Raw genomic sequence first — 18,794 nt, forward strand, 5'->3', positions numbered from 1 at the left:
ACAGTCTGTTCGGATGTATATCCGTGGCAGAGGTAAGATCGGGTATTTGACTGGAGACAAGAAGGAGCCTTCAAGTGACGATCCCACACACTCTGTCTGGGATGCGGAGAATTCAATAGTGATGACATGGCTGGTGAATTCCGTGGAGGAGGATATAAGCTCGAACTATATGTGCTACCACACAGCTAAGGAACTCTGGGATAATGTCAACCAGATGTATTCAAATATGGGAAACCAGTCTCAGATTTTTGAGATCATGCTGAAGCTTGGTGAAATCCGCCAAGGAGATGACAGCATTACAAAGTACTTCAATACTTTGAAGCGGCTTGTTATGCTCGGGAAAAAGGCGTCAAGCAGTCCCATTGAAAACTCAACACTGATTGCATCGGAGGCAAACGTGAGAAGGGCTATTCCGAGAAAGAATGAAGAGAAACCCCGTGTATGGTGTGACTATTGTAATAAGCCTCGTCACACCCGTGAAAATTGCTAGAAGATTCACGGGAAGCCAGCAAATTGGAAGGACAACCGAAAATTCAACCGGTCTCCCTCTGCACATGAAGCAAAAGCTATCTCCACTGTTCCCTTTAGCAAAGAGCAGATGGATCACCTTCTGAAGCTGCTGAAATCCAACACTGGATCATCTGGTACTCCAAATGCTTCTCTGGCTCAGTCAAGTAGTGAACCAAATGCCCTATTCTGTCATTTAAATCTGAGTTCTGCTCCTTGGACAATGATTCAGGAGATCTGATCATATGACCAGTTTTTCACATTTGTTTCATACTTATGTCCCTTGTTCTGGCATAGAAAAAATCAGGATAGCTGATGGTTCTTTTTCACCCATTGCGAGAAAAGGTTTGATCAACTTAACAAAAAATATAACACTCAAATCCGTACTTCACGTTCCAAAACTTGCTTGCAATCTCCTATATGTAAGTAAATTGTCCAGCGATTCTAATTGCCGTGTTGATTTCTTTGAATCCCACTGTGAATTTTAGGAGCAGAACTCAGGGAGGATGATTGGCAATGCTAAGATGGTAGATGGTCTATACTACTTTGAAGATGGAATTTCCAATAATAAAAAAGCTCAAGGCTTGAGTAGCATCGGTTCTATCCCTACTAAAGATCAAATAATGCTTTGGCACTATAGGCTAGGGCACCCTAGTTTCCCTTATCTAAGAAAAATTGTTTCCTGATTTGTTTAAAGGATTGGATTGTTCATCCCTTTATTGTGAAAACTGCATTTTATCAAAAAGTCATCGTTCTAGTTATCCTTTGAAATCTTATCAAGCCTCACGGCCATTTTACTTAATCCACGGTGATGTGTGGGGTCCCTCGAGGATCAAAACAATGTTTGGCAAAAGATGGTTTGTTACTTTCATTGATGACCACACACGTTTATGTTGGGTCTACTTAATGCGTGAAAAATCAGAAGTTGAAAATCTTTTTAAGAATTTTTATGCAATGATTGAAACTCAATTTCAAACAAAAATCTGCATACTCCACACTGATAATGGCACTGAATATTTCAATGAAGTGCTAGGGAATTTTTTTTAAAAAAAAGGGATTCATCATCAATCCACTTGTGTTGATACACCTCAGCAAAATGGCATTGCTGAGAGAAAATATAAACATTTACTTGAGGTTTCTCGTGCTCTCATGTTTTCAATGCATACTCCTAAATATTTATGGGGAGAAGCCATTTTAAAAGCCTGTTTTCTAATCAACAGAATGCCTACTCATGTTCTAAACTATACTACTCCGATTGAGTATTTTAAGAAGCAATCCGACTTCAATCCAATAACACGACTTCAATCCAACCTTCCTTTAAAGATTTTCGGCTGCACTGTTTTTGTACATTTGCTAGGTAAAATCGATCAAAACTTGACCCTAGAGCTGAAAAATGTATTTTCATCGGATATGCTCCAAATAAAAAGGGATACAAGTGTTTTAATCCACCAACGAAGAAAATGTTTGTTAGCATGGATGTTACTTTTGTTGAAAAACAACCTTATTTTCAAAACAATTTTCTTCAGGGGCAGAAGGAACATGATGAAGAAAATTTTTGGGAGATTCTTCCAACTCCTTTACCTAAACCAATTACTTTTGAATCATCACCCATTACAAAACAAGATCCGAATAAGAGTGATGTGCCTAACCAAAGCTTGTCAAACTTAGTTGACTCTTCGACAGGGGGAGAAATGCTACCTATGATTCCAAGAGAATCTAACTCAGAGCTTTTGGTTTATTCCAAGAAAATAAATCATCAAAGGGGAAGAGATTCATCTACTATCATAGCAAAAGATCAATCAAAGCCTCCGAGTGATGAATTCCTAAAAGGATCAGGTACACAAATTCAAACTTTGCCATCCATTCCTCCTTCTTTATCATTTATTCCTAAGTCTAATGAAATTGATATACAACCTTAGGATCTTGATATTCCTATAGCTCATAAAAAAGGAACCAATTCTTACACCATTCATCCTATTGCAAAATATTTCTCATATCACAAACTTTCCCATAATTATAAGGCTTTCATTTCAAAAATCTCACACTTGATTGTTCCAAGAAACATTCAGGAAGCACTTAGTGATCCAGATTGGAAATTGGCAGTGATGGAAGAGATGAATGCTCTTAGGAAAAGTGGAACGTGGGAAGTAGTGGATCTGCCCAAAGGAAAGAAAACCGTTGGTTGCAAGTGGGTATTTACCATTAAATGTAAAGCTAATGGAAGTTTGGAGAGATATAAAGCGAGGCTCGTAGCAAAGGGATTCATACAGACTTATGGAATTGACTACCAGGAAACGTTTGCTCTAGTAGCAAAAATGAATTCAATCTGTGTACTATTGTCATTGGCAGTTAACTCCAATTGGCCCTTATATCAGTAGGCCCCTCTCGCCGCCCGACCACTGTTTTTTTCTAGCACGGGCTCGGGTAGCCCGAAAATATTAATCCCCTCGACAGCCCGCCGCCGTGGAGAAGTCATCCCCCGCCGTTCACCGGATTTTTTTTGAATTTTCCGGCAATACCCTAAGTTGCCCGATTTTTGCCCGAATTTGTGCCCGAACTGCCCGAATTTTTTTGACCGTTGCCCGATTTTTTGTGACCATTGCCCGAATTTTGCCCGTTGCCCGAAAAATGCCTGATTTTTTTTTACCATTAGCCCGAAAAATGCCCGAATTTTGAACAAAACGGATCTTTTTGCTCGAACCCGACCCGAACCCGAATTTTGTCCGAAAATTTGAACCCAACGGTCGGATTTCTTACCGTTGCCCGACCTACCCGATTTTTGCCCGAACTGTCCGAAAAAATTGTAGCCGTTGGACCCGAATTTTTGGGGGAAAAAAAAATTTTTTCAATCCAAAAAATTTCCTATAAATAACCCCCCTCCCCCCAACTATTTTTCTCACCCCAAAACTCTCATTCTCTCTCAATTTCTCTTAATCTCTCTCAAATCTCTCTCAAATCTCTCTTAATATCGCTTAAATCTCTCTCGAATCTCGATCTCTCTTAAACTCTTTCAAAGCGCTCTCAATCTCTCTTATTTTTCATAATGACTTCTTCTGGTTGTGGTGGTAATATTCCCATTGATGCCCAATTCAACATCGAAGAAGGGCAATTTCTTAATGTTTTTCAAACGCAGGAATTGCAAACTATGAAAAGAGTTGCTGATGAAACTGCAAATCCAACCCCTGGTGGACGTACTAGAGGTCGGGAACGTAATGGTGGTCGCACAAGTGGCCGTGAAGGAGAGACAAGCGGTAGTGCTAGTGCAAGTGTTGCAAGTTCTAAAAAGAAATGCAAGCGTACCTCAGCAGTTTGGGAGCACTTCAACACATTCGAGTAGGTCGACAATAACGGTAACATTAAATACGTAGCTCAATGTAAATATTGTAGTGAAAAATTACAAGGTAACACTATTCATAGCACTACACACTTAAGAAGACACTCTGAAAAGTGTCTTCAAAAGCAAGGAGGCGGAGCTGATCTCCGCCAAACGCAATTATCGTTTGACCGCCAAACCGGCGGTCTAAGCACGTGGAAATACGATCCGCAAGTTGATCGTATGGAAATGGCACGATTAATAGCCACATTAGATCAACCACTAAGTTTTACTGAACAAAGAAATTGGCAACGTTATATTAAAATTGTACATAATCCTAATGGACAATTTTTTTCTAGAACTACTCTTAGGAAAGATGCATTAAAATTATATAAACAAGAAAATGAAGCATTAATCAACCTTCTACACTCTACTAGTGGTTGCATTGCGTTAACGGCGGATATTTAGTCCGCCGTTGCCAACAAGAATTATTTAGCTGTAACCGAACATTATTATAAATGTTTTGATTTGAATAAGAGAATCTTAGGTTTCAAATGTGTTATAGGATCACATACTGCCAATTTAATATATAACACAATTTTATCTGTTATTGATTAATATAGTTTAAGAGATAGAATAATAGCCATAATATTAGATAATGCAACTGCGAATATTAAAGCAATAGAACTTTTTGAAAATGATTTAAGTTTATTCGGTAATAATGATATTTTTCACCAACGTTGTGCATGTCATATAATTAATTTAATAGTAAAGTCCGGTTTAAAATCAATGTCAGGTCATATTAAAAGAATTAGAGATAACATTACTTGGATTCAAGATAGTAATCAAAAAATACAAAATTTGTTTAGATTTCTACAAGCATGTAATCAAAATCCTAGAGCATTAGCCTTAGATATGCCCATAAGATGGAGCTCCACTTACATAACGCTTGAACAATGCATCCCCTATAAAGATGCTATAACAAATTATGTTAGTGCAAAATTAGGAACAGGATTTATAGATGAAATTGATTGGCAAATTGCCGAACTTTTGTATAACTTTTTAGGTAAATTTCACGAAATTACCTTAAAGCTTAATGGAACTTATTACCCAACTTCACCATTAGCATTAGGAGAATTTTTAAGAATGTCTATTTTATTTAGTGAATTTAGGACACACGAGATTTTAGGAGTTCCCATCGCCTCTATGAAAAATAAATTTAAAAAATATTGGTCTAAATTACCCATGTTGTATGGTTTCGGTGTTATTTTTTACCCTAGATTAAAATTAAAAGGTTTAGAAAGTGGATTAGATAACTTAAGTGAATTTTTAACTATTGACACTACTGACCAATTTCCTATTATAAAGGAAAAAATATATTTTCTATATATCTCTTACGAAAGTAGGTTTAGAAACACACCTGGTGTTGAACAACCGCAACAACGAGACAACAATCCGCATTAATTCTTGAATGTTTTCGGGTTGTCTAAGAAGAAGAAGAAGACAACGACGAGAAGTCAAGGTCAAGAAGAATCTGAGAGTGGAAGTGGATCTTCATCAAGAGGTGGCGGCGGATTCAACGAGTTAATGGCGTACCTAAGTGAGGGCTTAGTTATAAACAGTAGTGAAATGTTTGATTTGGTTGAGTGGTGAAGAGCACAAGCATTAACTTGGCTGATCCTAACACAACTGGCAATGGATATTTTTTTCAATCCCGGTCTCCACTGTTACAGCCGAACAAGCATTCAGTACAACCGGCTGAATACTTGAAGAACGGAGAAACGCATTGCAGCAGGATATTATTGAAGCTTTGGTGTGCATCAAGGATTGGGACCGTTCCGACCAACGTTTACACGATACAATCTCACCGGCAAACCAAGAATGGATCGACGAATTTAATAGATTAACTTTTAATTTTCAAGACGATCATTCTGCTTCAAATTAAATTTTATTATTCTAATTTGTAAATATTTATTTACTTTATAATTTCTAATTTGTATAGTTTTTATTGTAATCTTGTATAGACTTTGTAAGTTCGTCAAATTTATAATTCGTCCCACAATGATTGCACTCTTTTTTCCTTACCAAGTTTTTATCCCAATTGAATTTTTCTTGGTAAGGTTTTTAACGAGCCAATCATAAATTACAAATTTAAAAATCAATAAAGTAATTTTTTTTATATAGCTTGTGTGTTCATTTCAAATTTCAAATTGTAATATACACATTGTAATTATACAAATTCTTATACAACATAAAAATATAATATAAAAAAAAATGAAATTCGGGCAGCCGGTCAGGCATCGGGCAGCCCGACCGGGCACGGGCAGGCATCCCCTGCCCGAAGCCCGTCCATGGGCAATTTTCGGGTCGGGTCAGTTGAAAAACAGGTTGCACGGAATAATATTTTCTATCATTTGAGATTGTTCTTTTATAGAGAATTACAGCACCTAAGAAACCATTAGATCAGGAAACTAAATCACTAATTAAAGGAAAGAATAATTCCTAGTTAGAGCTTTCCTAAAATACACAGATTTATACCTAAAATAGCTAAATTACAGCTAGAGACTAATTTACAGCTAGTATGTATTTACAGCACATTTTCCCTGATTTTATAACTCTCCCCCTCAAGCTGGTTTGAAAATATCTTCCATAGCCAGCTTGCCAACTAGAAAATCGAACTGTTTTGTGTGCAGTCCCTTGGTAATGATATCAGCCACTTGCTCTCCGGTAGGAATGTGTTCCATATGAACCAGTCCATTATCTATCTTCTCCTTGATGAAATGCTTGTCAACCTCCACATGTTTTGTGCGGTCATGTAGGACTAGATTGTGTGCTATTGAGATTGCTGCCTTGTTGTCACAGTACAACTTCATAGGAGATGACTCTATCGCTTTTAACTCTTCCAACAGCCTTCTAATCCACATGATCTCACAAATACCATGGGCTACAGCTCTAAATTCAGCCTCAGCGCTGCTTCTTGCAACCACGTTCTGTTTCTTGCTTCTCCATGTAACTAAGTTACCACCTACAAATGAACAGTATCCAGAAGTGGATCTTCGGTCTACTATACTCCCAGTCCAATCTGCGTCTGTGTAGGCTTTAATCTGCAAGGGTCCTTGTGGCTTAAACAAAAGTCCTTTGCCCGGTGTCCCCTTTAGATACCTTAAAATTCTGTAGACGGCTTCAAAGTGTGCTGGTCCTGGGGCATGCATAAACTGGCTGGCCATACTAACCGGAAATGCTATATCTGGGCGTGTATGGGATAGATAAATCAATCTCCCAACGAGTCTTTGATAACGCTCCCTGTTCTTTACATTCTCAGCTTCTACAGGTCGTAGTTTCACATTAGGTTCTATAGGGGTTTCAGCAGGTTTACACCCTAGCATACCTGTCTCGTTCAGCAAGTCAAGAACATACTTCTTCTGGTTTACAAAGATGCCTTCTCTAGATCTAGCAAACTCCATCCCAAGAAAGTATTTCAAAGCCCCGAGATCTTTAATCTCAAACTCCTCAGCTAGTTTCTTTTTCAACTTTTCCAGCTCATCGCAATCATCCCCAGTTAACACAATATCATCCACATATACTATCAGGATAGCTATTTTACCGTCATTCGAATGCCTGTAAAACATTGTATGATCGGCTTGACTTTGAACATATCCATGGCGCTTTATTACCTTACCAAAGCGCTCAAACCAAGCTCTCGGTGACTGTTTAAGTCCATACAAGGACTTCTTCAATCTGCACGCTTTCCCATTTCGACACCTTTCTTCAAAACCTGGTGGGGGACTCATGTACACCTCCTCCTCAAGGTCTCCATTAAGAAAAGCATTTTTAACGTCTAATTGGTGTAAGGGCCAATTGGAGTTGACAGCAAGAGATAATAGGACCCTAATTGAGTTTATTTTGGCTACCAGAGTAAAAGTCTCTTGATAGTCTATCCCATAGGTTTGGGTAAAGCCTTTTGCAACAAGGCGGGCTTTGTATCTCTCGACACTTCCATCTGCCTTACTCTTGATAGTAAACACCCATTTGCACCCCACAACCTGTTTTCCCTTCAGTAATTCTACAACCTCCCAAGTACCATTCTTCTTCAAGGCACTCATCTCTTCAAGCACAGCCATCCTCCAATTCGGGTTACCAAGTGCTTCCTGAATATTTCTAGGCACAACAAGCTTTGAAATGTTTGTAGTGAATGCTCTATGATTGTCAGAAAGGTTTTGATAGGAAATATATTTAGCAATAGGATGTTTGGTACAGGTTCGGGTTCCCTTTCTATGGGCAATAGGAAGGTCAAGATCAAGATTTTGTTCAGGGATAACAGGGGCTGGTTCCAACAAAGGTTTAGGTGTAGAGTTCTCTTTCCTAGAATCTGACTATAAATTTAAGTCAATAATAGGAGAGGAAGAAGAAGGAACAGAAGAAGGATTACCTGAGGTATTTGAATGACCATTGCTCAGGGCTTCCGGTTGACCACATGCTGGAATAATGGCCTGGTCTCTACCACCTCTAAGGACACCTTTCCTGGAATAAACCATAGGCTCAAGATTGTTTCTATTTTTTTCCATTCGTAGTAATTTCTTTTTCTGTCAGACCAATATCAGTTTTGGTTTCTTTAGGCCTAGTTTCCAAAGTTTCTTTTTCAAAAAAAGTATCAAGAAGTGTGCTAGGTATGGGTTCGGCAATTTCCCAGAAATTTGGTTTGGTTCAACTATCTTCTCCCCCTGAAGCAAATTTTTGGTAAAGTATGGTGTATTTTCCATGAAAGAAACATCCATAGTGACAAAAAAACGTTTTGTAAGGGGATTAAAACATTTGTAACCCTTTTTATTGAGTGCATACCCTACAAAAACACATTTTTTAGCTCTTGGATCTAATTTAGACCTGAGCCTTTTTAGAGTGTGCACATATGCCGTGCAGCCAAATATTTTTAAGGGTAAGTCAGAATTGATTCTAGATTCTGGGAATACCTTTTTAAGCAATCCAGAGGGGTGATATATTGTAAGACTTTGGTAGGCATCCTGTTGATTAGATACGAAGCTGTCAATATAGCATCACCCCCATAGATACTTTGGAACATTCCTATAAAACATCATGGCTCTAGCTACTTCTAACAAATGCTTGTTCTTACGCTCAGCAATGCCATTTTTTTCAGGTGTGTCGGAACAAGAGGATTGATGTAAAATTCCTTTTTCATTTAAAAAGGTTTCCAAAACTTTATTAAAATACTCTGTTCCATTGTCATATCTCAAAATATTAATTTTTGTTTGAAACTGAGTTTCAATCATCTTATAAAATTCTTTAAAAATCTGCTCTACATCATATTTTTCCCTCATTAAGTAAACCCAACAAAGACGTGTATGATCATCAATAAAAGTCACAAACCATTTTTTTCTAGAAATTGTGGTCACTTTTGAAGGACCCCAAACATCACTATGGAATAAGTAAAACGGTTTTGAAGCCTTGTAGGATTTCGGAATATAAGACTTTCTTTGACTTTTTGCCATTAAGCAACTCTCACATTGAAACGATGAAGGATCAATCCCTTTAAATAGCATTGGAAATAAATGTTTTAGATAAGAGAAACTTGGATGGCCTAAACGACAATACCAAACCATTATTTGATCACGTACAGATAAAGAACTGATACTACTCAGCCCTTGAACCATTTTATTACTAAGAAATTTATCCTCAAAATAATAGAGACCATTAATCATCCTAGCACTGCCAATTGTCTTCCCCGAGCTCCGGTCCTGAAAAATGCAATAGGATTCATAGAAAATAACATAACAGTTAGAGTCTCTGGATAATCTACTAACTGACAAGAGATTACAAGCAAGTTTAGGGACATAGAGAACAAATTTAAGATCTATTCCCTCAGAAATTTTTATAAGGCCTTTTCCTACAATTGGTGAGAAATTACCATCGGCTATCCTAACCTTCTTATTTCCGGGACATGGTGAATAAGTCTCAAACAAATGTAAGGAATTGGTCATATGGTCGGATGCTCCAGAATCTATTATCCATGGAGCAGATTTAAATTGACAAGATAGAGCATAGAATTTATTACCTGTGTGTGCCACAGAAACATTAGGAACATTGGGTACCGAGTTAGATTTAAACAGTGCAAGAAGATGCTCCATCTGCTCCTTCATGAAGGGGTTGGTCTCGACCTCATTAGCAGTAGGGATGGCAGCTTCTCCTTTCCAATTCGCAGGTTTCCCATGAATTTTCCAGCATGTCTCACGGGTATGGCGAGGCTTATTTGCAGAAATCACACCAAACTCGCTGCTTTTCATCAGTTTTGCGTTGAAAAATAGGAGCCTTGCTTCCAGCCGTGGAGACCAGGGCAGAACCTTCAGCAATTCCAGGTCCCTTCTTGCCAAGCATCACATTCCTCCTAGTCTCCTCTCTTCTGACCTCTGAAAAAACTTCACCAATTGAACGTAGGGGCGGTCTTCCAATAATTCTCCCCCTCACCTCATCAAACTCGACATTAAGTCCAGCCAGAAACTTGAAGATGCGGCTATCCTCTACAGTCTTCTTGTGATGTTGAGCATCCTCGGGAGATTTCCACTCATAGGTGTTGAAGAGGTCAAGGTCTTGCCAAAACCGCTTCAAGGAATGAAAAAATTTTGTGACACTGTCCTCCCCTTGTCGCATCCCTTCGATTTTGAGGGTCAACTCAAAAATCTGTGATTGATTTCCAAGATCGGAATACATTTGATTTACATTCTCCCAAAGCTCTCGTGCCGTTGGATAGCACATATAATTAGAGCCAATATCTTCTTCCATTGAATTCACGAGCCACGTCATCACCATGGAATTCTCGGCATCCCATGTAGCATAGGCCGGATCATCCTCTGCAGGAGCCTTCTTTTCACCAGTCAAATAGCCCATTTTCCCACGCCCTCTAATGTACATCCTAACCGACTGAGACCATCTCAGAAAATTGTCACCATTCAAACGAATTGTGGTGATATGAACAGAATGAGATTTTGAGGAGGTAGCACTGATTTTTGAAACATCTGTGCTGCTAGGATTGTTCAGGGAGGATTGAGGTTGGCTCCCCGCTTCTTTGGTCGTTATGCGGTGGAACAACAGATTGGTAAGGTGACTTACCGATTGTGGCTGCCTGATTCAACCCAAATCCACCCGGTTTTCCATGTTTCCCAACTCAAGCGTTGTTTGGGATCTACTAAGGCCTCTCAGGAGCTCCCTACTTAGCTTACCGCAGACATGGAAATGTCGATGGAACCAGTGGAGGTTTTAGGCGTTCGCCAACTTCTGGATGGCAATTTGGGTGATGTGGAAGTGTTGATTAATTGGCAGGGAATGCCCGCCTTTGTTGCCACATGGGAATCCTTTTCGACTATCCAACATCATTTTCCCTCTTTTCACCTTGAGGACAAGGTGCAAGTTTGGGCGGCGGGTAATGATAAGCCACTGGTGCATTTCACTTGCGTGAGGAGGAATAAAAGGCAAGCGCAAAATGGGAACTCTGAGGCAAGGCTGTCTAATGTAGAGTGATTGGGAAGTAGGAATAACGGTTTTTAGGCGGGAAATAAGGGTGATATAAAAGAGTGAAAGTGAAGGGGGAGAGTAGAGAATTGTTTTGTGAGAAGTTTGGAGAGTTCAGGTCTCTCGAATACCTAATTGTGAGAAAAGTGTTCGAGAATAAATTGTTTCATTCTTCCGATTGTATGCTTAATTCAATAACACTCGCATAATAAAATCTTTTACCTTCGATTCTGTATCAAAAAGAACTACAGATTCCCATCGAGAGCCCAATGAAGATGTTTTGTGATAACCAAGCTCAATAAACATTGCAAAGAACCCCATTCACCATGACAGGACAAAACACATGAAAATTGACAAGCACTTCATCAAATAGAAGATAGGAGTAATCGAGATGGTCTATACACCCACAACTCTATAAACTGCCAACATCCTTACAAAGGCTCTATCAAGAATCAACGTCAAGAACTTGACAACCAAGCTCGGAATGATTGGCATTTACCACCATGAGGAGGAGTGTGGACATCCAAAGTTGATTACCTAATCACTAGGACAAGTCCGAGTAAATCTTGGATTGACTTTTGTATATTGGCTCAATTTTATTCTTTCCTTTCTAGCAAATTAGTTTCCAATTTCTAGGAGTGATTTGATTGGACTAGTATCATGTTTTTCCTTTTTTTTTTCTTTGTCCTAGAATAAAGGGAGGTTATTACCATGATGGTTGCCTTGCCTATTTATCTGGTATCTGCTTCAAGTGTTAATTAATCAGACAAAAATATTTTTTTCTTCCAAAAACTTCTTGTTGATTTTAGCATTGAAAACCATAAGTTTCATCAGATTAAACATGTACCAAATAGAGAAATAAACTTATGACATTCAACTGAAACCCATTCAGATCATATAATGGAATGCAGAAGAGATGTACACATCTAGAGAATAGTCGCCACATAATTATGGTCTGTCTTTTTTTTATTAAAAAACTAACAATTAAGATGATTTACCAAGAAATGAACATATGCCATGATAACACGAACCAAGTAAACTGCATCTGTAAAAATCAGGAAAGTAGGCTAAAGTTATGGACCGGATGTGTACCAATCCGGTTAATGGGGGCTTAGAGATAAATTAGGAAAGTAGTTTATCTTTTCAACTTTTAAAGAGATTTCTTGAGATAAGGATCTCATTTATTTTAGGGATTTAGTTTCCTTTTCCGTGGGATATACTTTCCCATTCCTATAGGATAGTTTTCCTATAAATACTCTAATCCTTGTAACAAAATTAATCAATGAAATATACTTTCTTTTCTGCCCTAAAAAACCTACAGCATCAACAACTCTTAGGAAGTCCCAAAAAGATCTCATATCCCAAAAGGTTCAAGAATTAAAATATGGGAATAAATATAGTAGTGTACTGCCTTCTTAGAAATCTTTGTAACCTAAAATCAAGAATCAGAAAGTATATTAAAAATAAAAAATCCTTGCATGGTGTGTGTCATGTACAAATTTCAGTTTGAGTCAAGCTAAAAGAATGTTGCTTTTGACTTTTAAAATACTAGAGTAACTAGGAACAAATTTTATACTCGATAACCTTCAGACTAAGAGAGAACATTAACATTTAAGGAAAGACCAGAGCAACCCAACAAGTTGTACAGTATTAATAATCAGTAAGATGTTATCACACCAAGTAGAGTTTGAAACATTGTGGATAAGAATAGAATCACCAAAACATAAAAAAGCCCACCTCTAATACTCGCTTCCTTGTAAATGATAAATGCCCATTTCCAACCTCAGAGCGAAGAGCTTTAACCAGATCTAGCGAACCTTCCCATAACTTTAGTCCCCCTACATCACAAACCAAGAATTAAAAAAAAAAAGACGCACATAAACACAGAGGAAAAAATGAAAATAAAGGATTTCAAGTACAGGCAGGTTAATATTAGAGCATAGGTAAAAAAAACAAGCACGTCTTAATCAATGACTTGAAATGAAATCTATAAGAAATGACAAAATCACTACTAAGAAAGAATGCAATAATAAACAAAAGAACTGTGAAGAAACAACAAAGTAAGTGGAGAATTCTTTTCACCTTCATATTTGCCAGGGACTAAATCAGAGTTGGACAAAGCAAAAACCTCTTTAGTACTAACTCGGCCCTAAAAGAAAGCACCAGAAAAACCACTCATCAAAGTCAAATTTAAGCCAACAATACTGTACAATCTAAGTCGAGTAATTTCTCACAATATCTACCATTTCTGTCTATTCTCTAACAAAAAGGAATGCCAAAAACACAAGCTAGCCAATAGAATCTTCTGCCATTCGGTATTGCTTTTGCTTATGTTTTTACTCGATACAAAAAGATAAGTAAAAGTTATGACTTTTCAGTTAGTGTTTAGAATCACATTTTGGAAGAGTTTAATAGAACAGAAATAATATCTAAATTGTTTTATAAGCACTAAAGATGTCAGGACAAAGTTTATAAAATCTTATTATAGCTGTGTTACGAGGTTTAAAGTCTTTTAAACTAACTTTTTTGATAATTCATTTTTTGTGGCTTTAAGTGAAAGCTTTTCTAAAGGACCACGCTTCTTCATTGACGTCCAATATACTCTTTATATATATATATATATATATATAATAAACGTCCAACATACCCTGAGAAACAGTTTTTTGAGTCATGAAACCAAAAGCAGCTTTCGAGAAGCGATGCCAAACATGGGGGAAAAAGATCCTTAGTAGCTCAATACTCCAAAAGCTCAAGGAAATACAAATAAACATAACCCAAAATTTTCTCTCTTTCAAATTCCAGTCATTTGTCTCCACTTTTCTTCAAGAAAGTCACAAAAGCAAAGAAAGAACTAGCTAGACAATAGAACACAAACCAGTTGTTCAATGCTATCTAATTCTGTCTATTATCTAAGAAAAGTAAATGTCAAGAACACAAAACTACTCTAGAATCTTAGTCCAAAACTTTTATGAGCATTTAAGTTGTTCGATGCTACAAAAGGTCAAGGAATTAAATGTAATCCAAACTTTTCTTTCTGTCAAATTCCTCCATTTATTTCTCTCAAATTTTCTTCAAGAAACCAATGTAAGCAAAGAAAAATCTTACCTTGAGCAAAGTAAGTCCGTCCAAGTTCACAGGCTCCACAGTGTATTTCACAGAAGACGATGCCTATTTCAGTGCAAACTCTCAAAATTGTCAAGAGGATTCTCAATTTGTCTTCAAAACCCTAAAATCAACAAACGGCGCGTGTACTATACATGCATGAATAACATAAACAAATTGAGAATACCTCGGTGGGAAGAACTTCGACGCAAGGAGGCGGAGGCGGCACCGCCGGAGAGTCATAAAAGCCGAAGCCAAAATTGAAATTTCCGCCAAAAGAAGAGAAAAGACGAAAGGTTTCCGAGCTCCGATTCTGGTAATCATATGAAGAAAAACGCAATCATTTTCAGTGTACGAGAAGGCGGAGAATAGAAATCCATGGTGTCGAGTGTGGATATGAGAAGAAGAAGACGATGTCGGTGGAACAGACCTCGGAGTTTGCCGCCATTGTTGGCTTGCTCTTCTGCTGTCCGGTCTCAGTTCTCAGACAAAATTTGTAGCGGCGGAAGACGAGCTTATTTGGAACTGCAATTATTGGGGGGTTTTAGGAAAAGTTTTTGGCCAAATTAGACCTGTGAAGTGGCCTTCGTAAAAATAACTTTTTTAAAAAATTTTATTAGTAAAATATTTTTTTTAAAATTTTTATTTGTAAAATGATCTCATTTTATAAAGAATGAGTAAATATCTTTTTTTATAAAAAATAAAAAAATGTTATTTTATTAATTTTACTTTGTTGAAAAGTCATTTCAGCATATTACTCGTTAAGTGAGTTAAAAATTGAGTTGAAGTTGTAATTTGAATTTGTGTTTAGTTATATACATTTGAGTTATGATTTGAAATAAGAATCTTTTTAAATTTGTGTTTAAGTGAGTTAAAATTTGAATTTATATTTATATAGTATTTTAATAAAAACTCAATAATAATGAAAAATTTTAATAGGATATATTAGTAGGGTTTTATTCATCTTTTCGTTGTCAACGCATAAAAAAATCATCTCAATAAGAATTAAAACGAAAAAGTTATAGCATTTTTAAGAATAGAAAAAATACTGTTCATTACTTTGAGTTCGAGTTTCTGAACTCGAATTAAAGGAAAAACTTGAACTCGAGTTTTAATCACAAACTCAAGTTCAAACTTAAAAAAACGTAAACCTGAATTAAATTATAACTCGAATTGTCTTTTTTTTTAGTTTTTGTTGTTTCCGAACAACCCCTTAGAATTGGCCGAATTATAACTCTAGAATTGAAGGGAGGCCTTTGTAAAAATAACCTAATAGAAAAGTTTTATTTGCAAAATGACAAATCAAAAATTTTTATTTACAAAATGACTTTTTTTTTTAAATATGACAAATAAATAATAATTAATGACATTTAATCCGATGAGATGGCAAATTTAACTAGATGAGAGGAAAGAAAAACGGAAAAAAAAAAACAAAAAAAAACAAAAAAAAGAACCCAATGAAGCTCGTTTCTCCTCCTCACGAAGGTGCTCAGTCATGGCAAATTCTCCAATTTTCTTTTTATTTCTTCACATTCATTCTCCCCAGCTATCAAAGCTCTAGATCCGTAAGATTGAAGAAATTTTTGTCATATTTTGTTTGATTAAGTGTTTTAAAGAAGAAGAAATTATTGGAAGAACTTTTTGGAGAACAAAATTTAGAACCTCAAGGTTAGTTTTTTGTCATAAATCTCTTTGAATTCGCGTGAATGACTGAGGTCGTTCAAAGTGGGTTGCGCGCGACCATCATTCTAGGTCGCGCGCGACCATCATTCTGGGTTGCGCGGGGTCGCGCGCGACCATCATCCAGGAGGAACGACCTGGATTTCTTTTTGCGCGACCGTAGCCTAGTGATGGTCGCGCATCTATTTCTTTCCAAAGCGACTCCAAGCAACCTAAGAAATTTTGTTGGTCGTTCGGAGTAATTCGTTGTCGTTCGGGGTCGCGCGAATGACAGAGGTCGTTCAAAGTGGGTCGCGCACGACCATCATCCAGGAGGAACGACCTGGATTTCTATTCGCGCGACCATAGCCTAGTGATGGTCGCGCATCTTTTTCTTTCCGGAACGACTCCAAGCGACCTAAGAAATTTTGTTGGTCGTTCGGAGTAATTCGTAGTCGTTCAGGGTCGCGCGAATGACGAAGGTTGTTCAAAGTGGGTCACGCGCGACCATCATCCAGGAGGAACGACCTGGATTTCTATTCGCGTGACCATAGCCTAGTGATGGTTGCGCGTCTTTTTCTTTCCCAAACGACTCCAAGCGACCTTAGAAATTTGTTGGTCGTTCGGAGTAATTCGGGGTCGTTCGGAGTCGCACTGAATTTTTTTTAATATTAATTTTGTTTATATTTGTGATATAATTTTTGAATTTATGTTTTTCTTTTAACAATTATATTTCAAAATTCATTATAGGTATGCCTCCAATCTACGTCTTTCTAGAGTACGATGGTGAATGGAAAAAGGTGGAGAGCGGATATTGGGAATGGTTTGGAAGTGGTTTAACCAGAGGCTTTTTAGTTGATAGAAGCACCACATTTGTTGAATGAGTAGATACAGTCTATGAAAGAACGAGTATTGATCGAAGTAAGTATGCAATTAAAATTACACATAAGTGCATTGGTGACTCGTTTAGTAAGATTGCACCAACTCTTATTTCCAGTAATTTGGATGTTATGGATCTTACGTTTTTGTACGAGAATGAAAAAGCAATTACCCTGCATGTTATGCTTAAAGAGAACAGTGAGAAAGATAAAGCAATATTTGTTGTTAATGACGATAATATTAACATTGATAACAATCTCGTGGGAGACCTCTGTGATGATTATTTTAGGTGTCCAGGGCCACTAGTAGTATGTGCTGAAGAGGATATTTTTGGTCCTAATATACGTGCATTACAGTAAAATAAACAGAACACCGACAGAAATCCAATGCCGATCACCGGTTCCAATCCAACACCGATCACTAGTTCCAATCCAACTCCGGAGGAAACAATGCGGGAGAAAGTACCTGATGAAGGTGACAATTTACCTGAGGGAAGTGGTGATGTAATTGATGAAACAATTCATGATAGTCCTTGTCAACATTTTGACTTGGAAAAAGATGGTGCACTGATAAGTTTTGATAGCGGAAGGCATGATGGATCGGATTTAAGGGTAGGTCGACACTTTAAGAGTAAGGAAGAATTGCATATTAAATTGAGTCTTGTTGCCATCAATGGAAAGTTTGAAATAAAGGTAAAGAAGTCAACAAAAACGTTGAAGGAAGTTATTTGTGTTAATGAAAGTTGCTTATGGAGAGTACGTGCAGTAAATAGGTCAGGTTCAAATTTCTTTGTCATTCGACAGTATAACGGCATTCACACTTGCTCTTTGGTGAATCGATCAATCAACCACAGACAAGCATCCAGTTGCGTGATTGGAGCTAGGTTGCAGGGACACTTTAAGGAAAACAAAGAGCCCCCCAACCCAAAGAGTCTCATGGGATTCATGCGCGAGGAATTAAAAGTTCACGTTAGTTATTGGAAGGCATGGAGAGGAGGAAAATTTGCTCAAGATTTGGTGAGAGGGACCCCGGAACATGGCTTTGCCATGCTCCCATCATATTGTTACATTCTTAAAAAGGAAAATCCGGGCACGGTTACACACATTGAAGTTGATGCAGAAAATAAGTTCTTGTATTTTTTTATGGCTTTAGGAGTGGCAATAAGTGGGTTCAGATACATGAGAAAAGTGATTGGTATAGATGCATCTTTTGTCAAAACAAAATATAAGGGCATGTTAATAGTTGCATCTGCGCAAGACAGTGAGTATCATAGCTACCTGATTGCTTGGGCTTTGGTTGATATTGAGAAGAATGCATCGTGGACTTGGTTCTTAGAGAAGCTAAAGGAGTTGATACCTAACAGTTCGGAGCTTTGTTTCATTTCTGATAGGAATCAAAGTATCCAGAACTCAGTTAGTCGCGCGACCCGAGGCAAACCCGAGCGACCTTGGTGTCGTTCCTGTTTAGTTGGGGTCGCTGGCCAAAAGAATGTATGGACGACGTGATGGTCGTTCCTGTTCTTTTGGTGGTCGCTCGGTTGCTATTTCTTGGTCGCTCAGTTTCTTGCAATCTCAATACTAAACTCAATCTATCAAGAATATGGAATGTGATTAAATGCAAAATATCTAGAAAAAGATGTCAAAATGTAGAAAGTTGTCACATTAATCATCAACTACGGATCTGCATTATTAGCATAGAGCTGAATAGCGTAACACTTTCTAACTTCTAATATGTTTTGAACATTAAGGTACTCTCGTGCATTTTTATTGCACTTTTCAGCCAGGAGCATCTCTAATGTCTTTAACATGTAGACTCC

General features: G+C 37.6%; 2 protein-coding genes across 2 annotated transcripts in view; one reads left to right on the forward strand and one right to left on the reverse strand.

The window, feature by feature from the left end:
• The window catches only part of LOC21409503 (histidine protein methyltransferase 1 homolog), a 52,786-nt gene extending 37,805 nt beyond the window's left edge, over window positions 1–14,981 (reverse strand). Inside the window, exons 1-5 of the mRNA XM_024166652.1 lie at window positions 14,871–14,981; window positions 14,628–14,753; window positions 14,444–14,506; window positions 13,421–13,487; window positions 13,076–13,176 (exon numbers count right to left, since the gene is read on the reverse strand). Of these exons, the coding sequence (XP_024022420.1) occupies window positions 13,076–13,176; window positions 13,421–13,487; window positions 14,444–14,506; window positions 14,628–14,753; window positions 14,871–14,888 (375 nt within the window). The 5' untranslated portion in view covers window positions 14,889–14,981. The remainder of the gene's footprint in view (window positions 1–13,075; window positions 13,177–13,420; window positions 13,488–14,443; window positions 14,507–14,627; window positions 14,754–14,870) is intronic.
• Window positions 14,982–17,364: 2,383 nt separating this feature from the next.
• Window positions 17,365–18,483, forward strand: LOC21409504. The gene has a single exon (XM_010099669.1). It carries the CDS (start codon window positions 17,365–17,367, stop codon window positions 18,481–18,483), a length of 1,119 nt encoding a protein of 372 aa, XP_010097971.1.
• Window positions 18,484–18,794: the final 311 nt, after the last annotated feature.

Source organism: Morus notabilis, unplaced genomic scaffold (assembly GCF_000414095.1).
Source record: "Morus notabilis unplaced genomic scaffold, ASM41409v2 Scaffold35, whole genome shotgun sequence".
Taxonomy (NCBI): Eukaryota; Viridiplantae; Streptophyta; class Magnoliopsida; order Rosales; family Moraceae; genus Morus; species Morus notabilis.

What these genes read in the sequence shown, in the direction of transcription:
- LOC21409504 (XM_010099669.1), top strand. Translation starts at nt 17,365, where the DNA reads ATGCCGATCACCGGTTCCAATCCAACACCGATCACTAGTTCCAATCCA.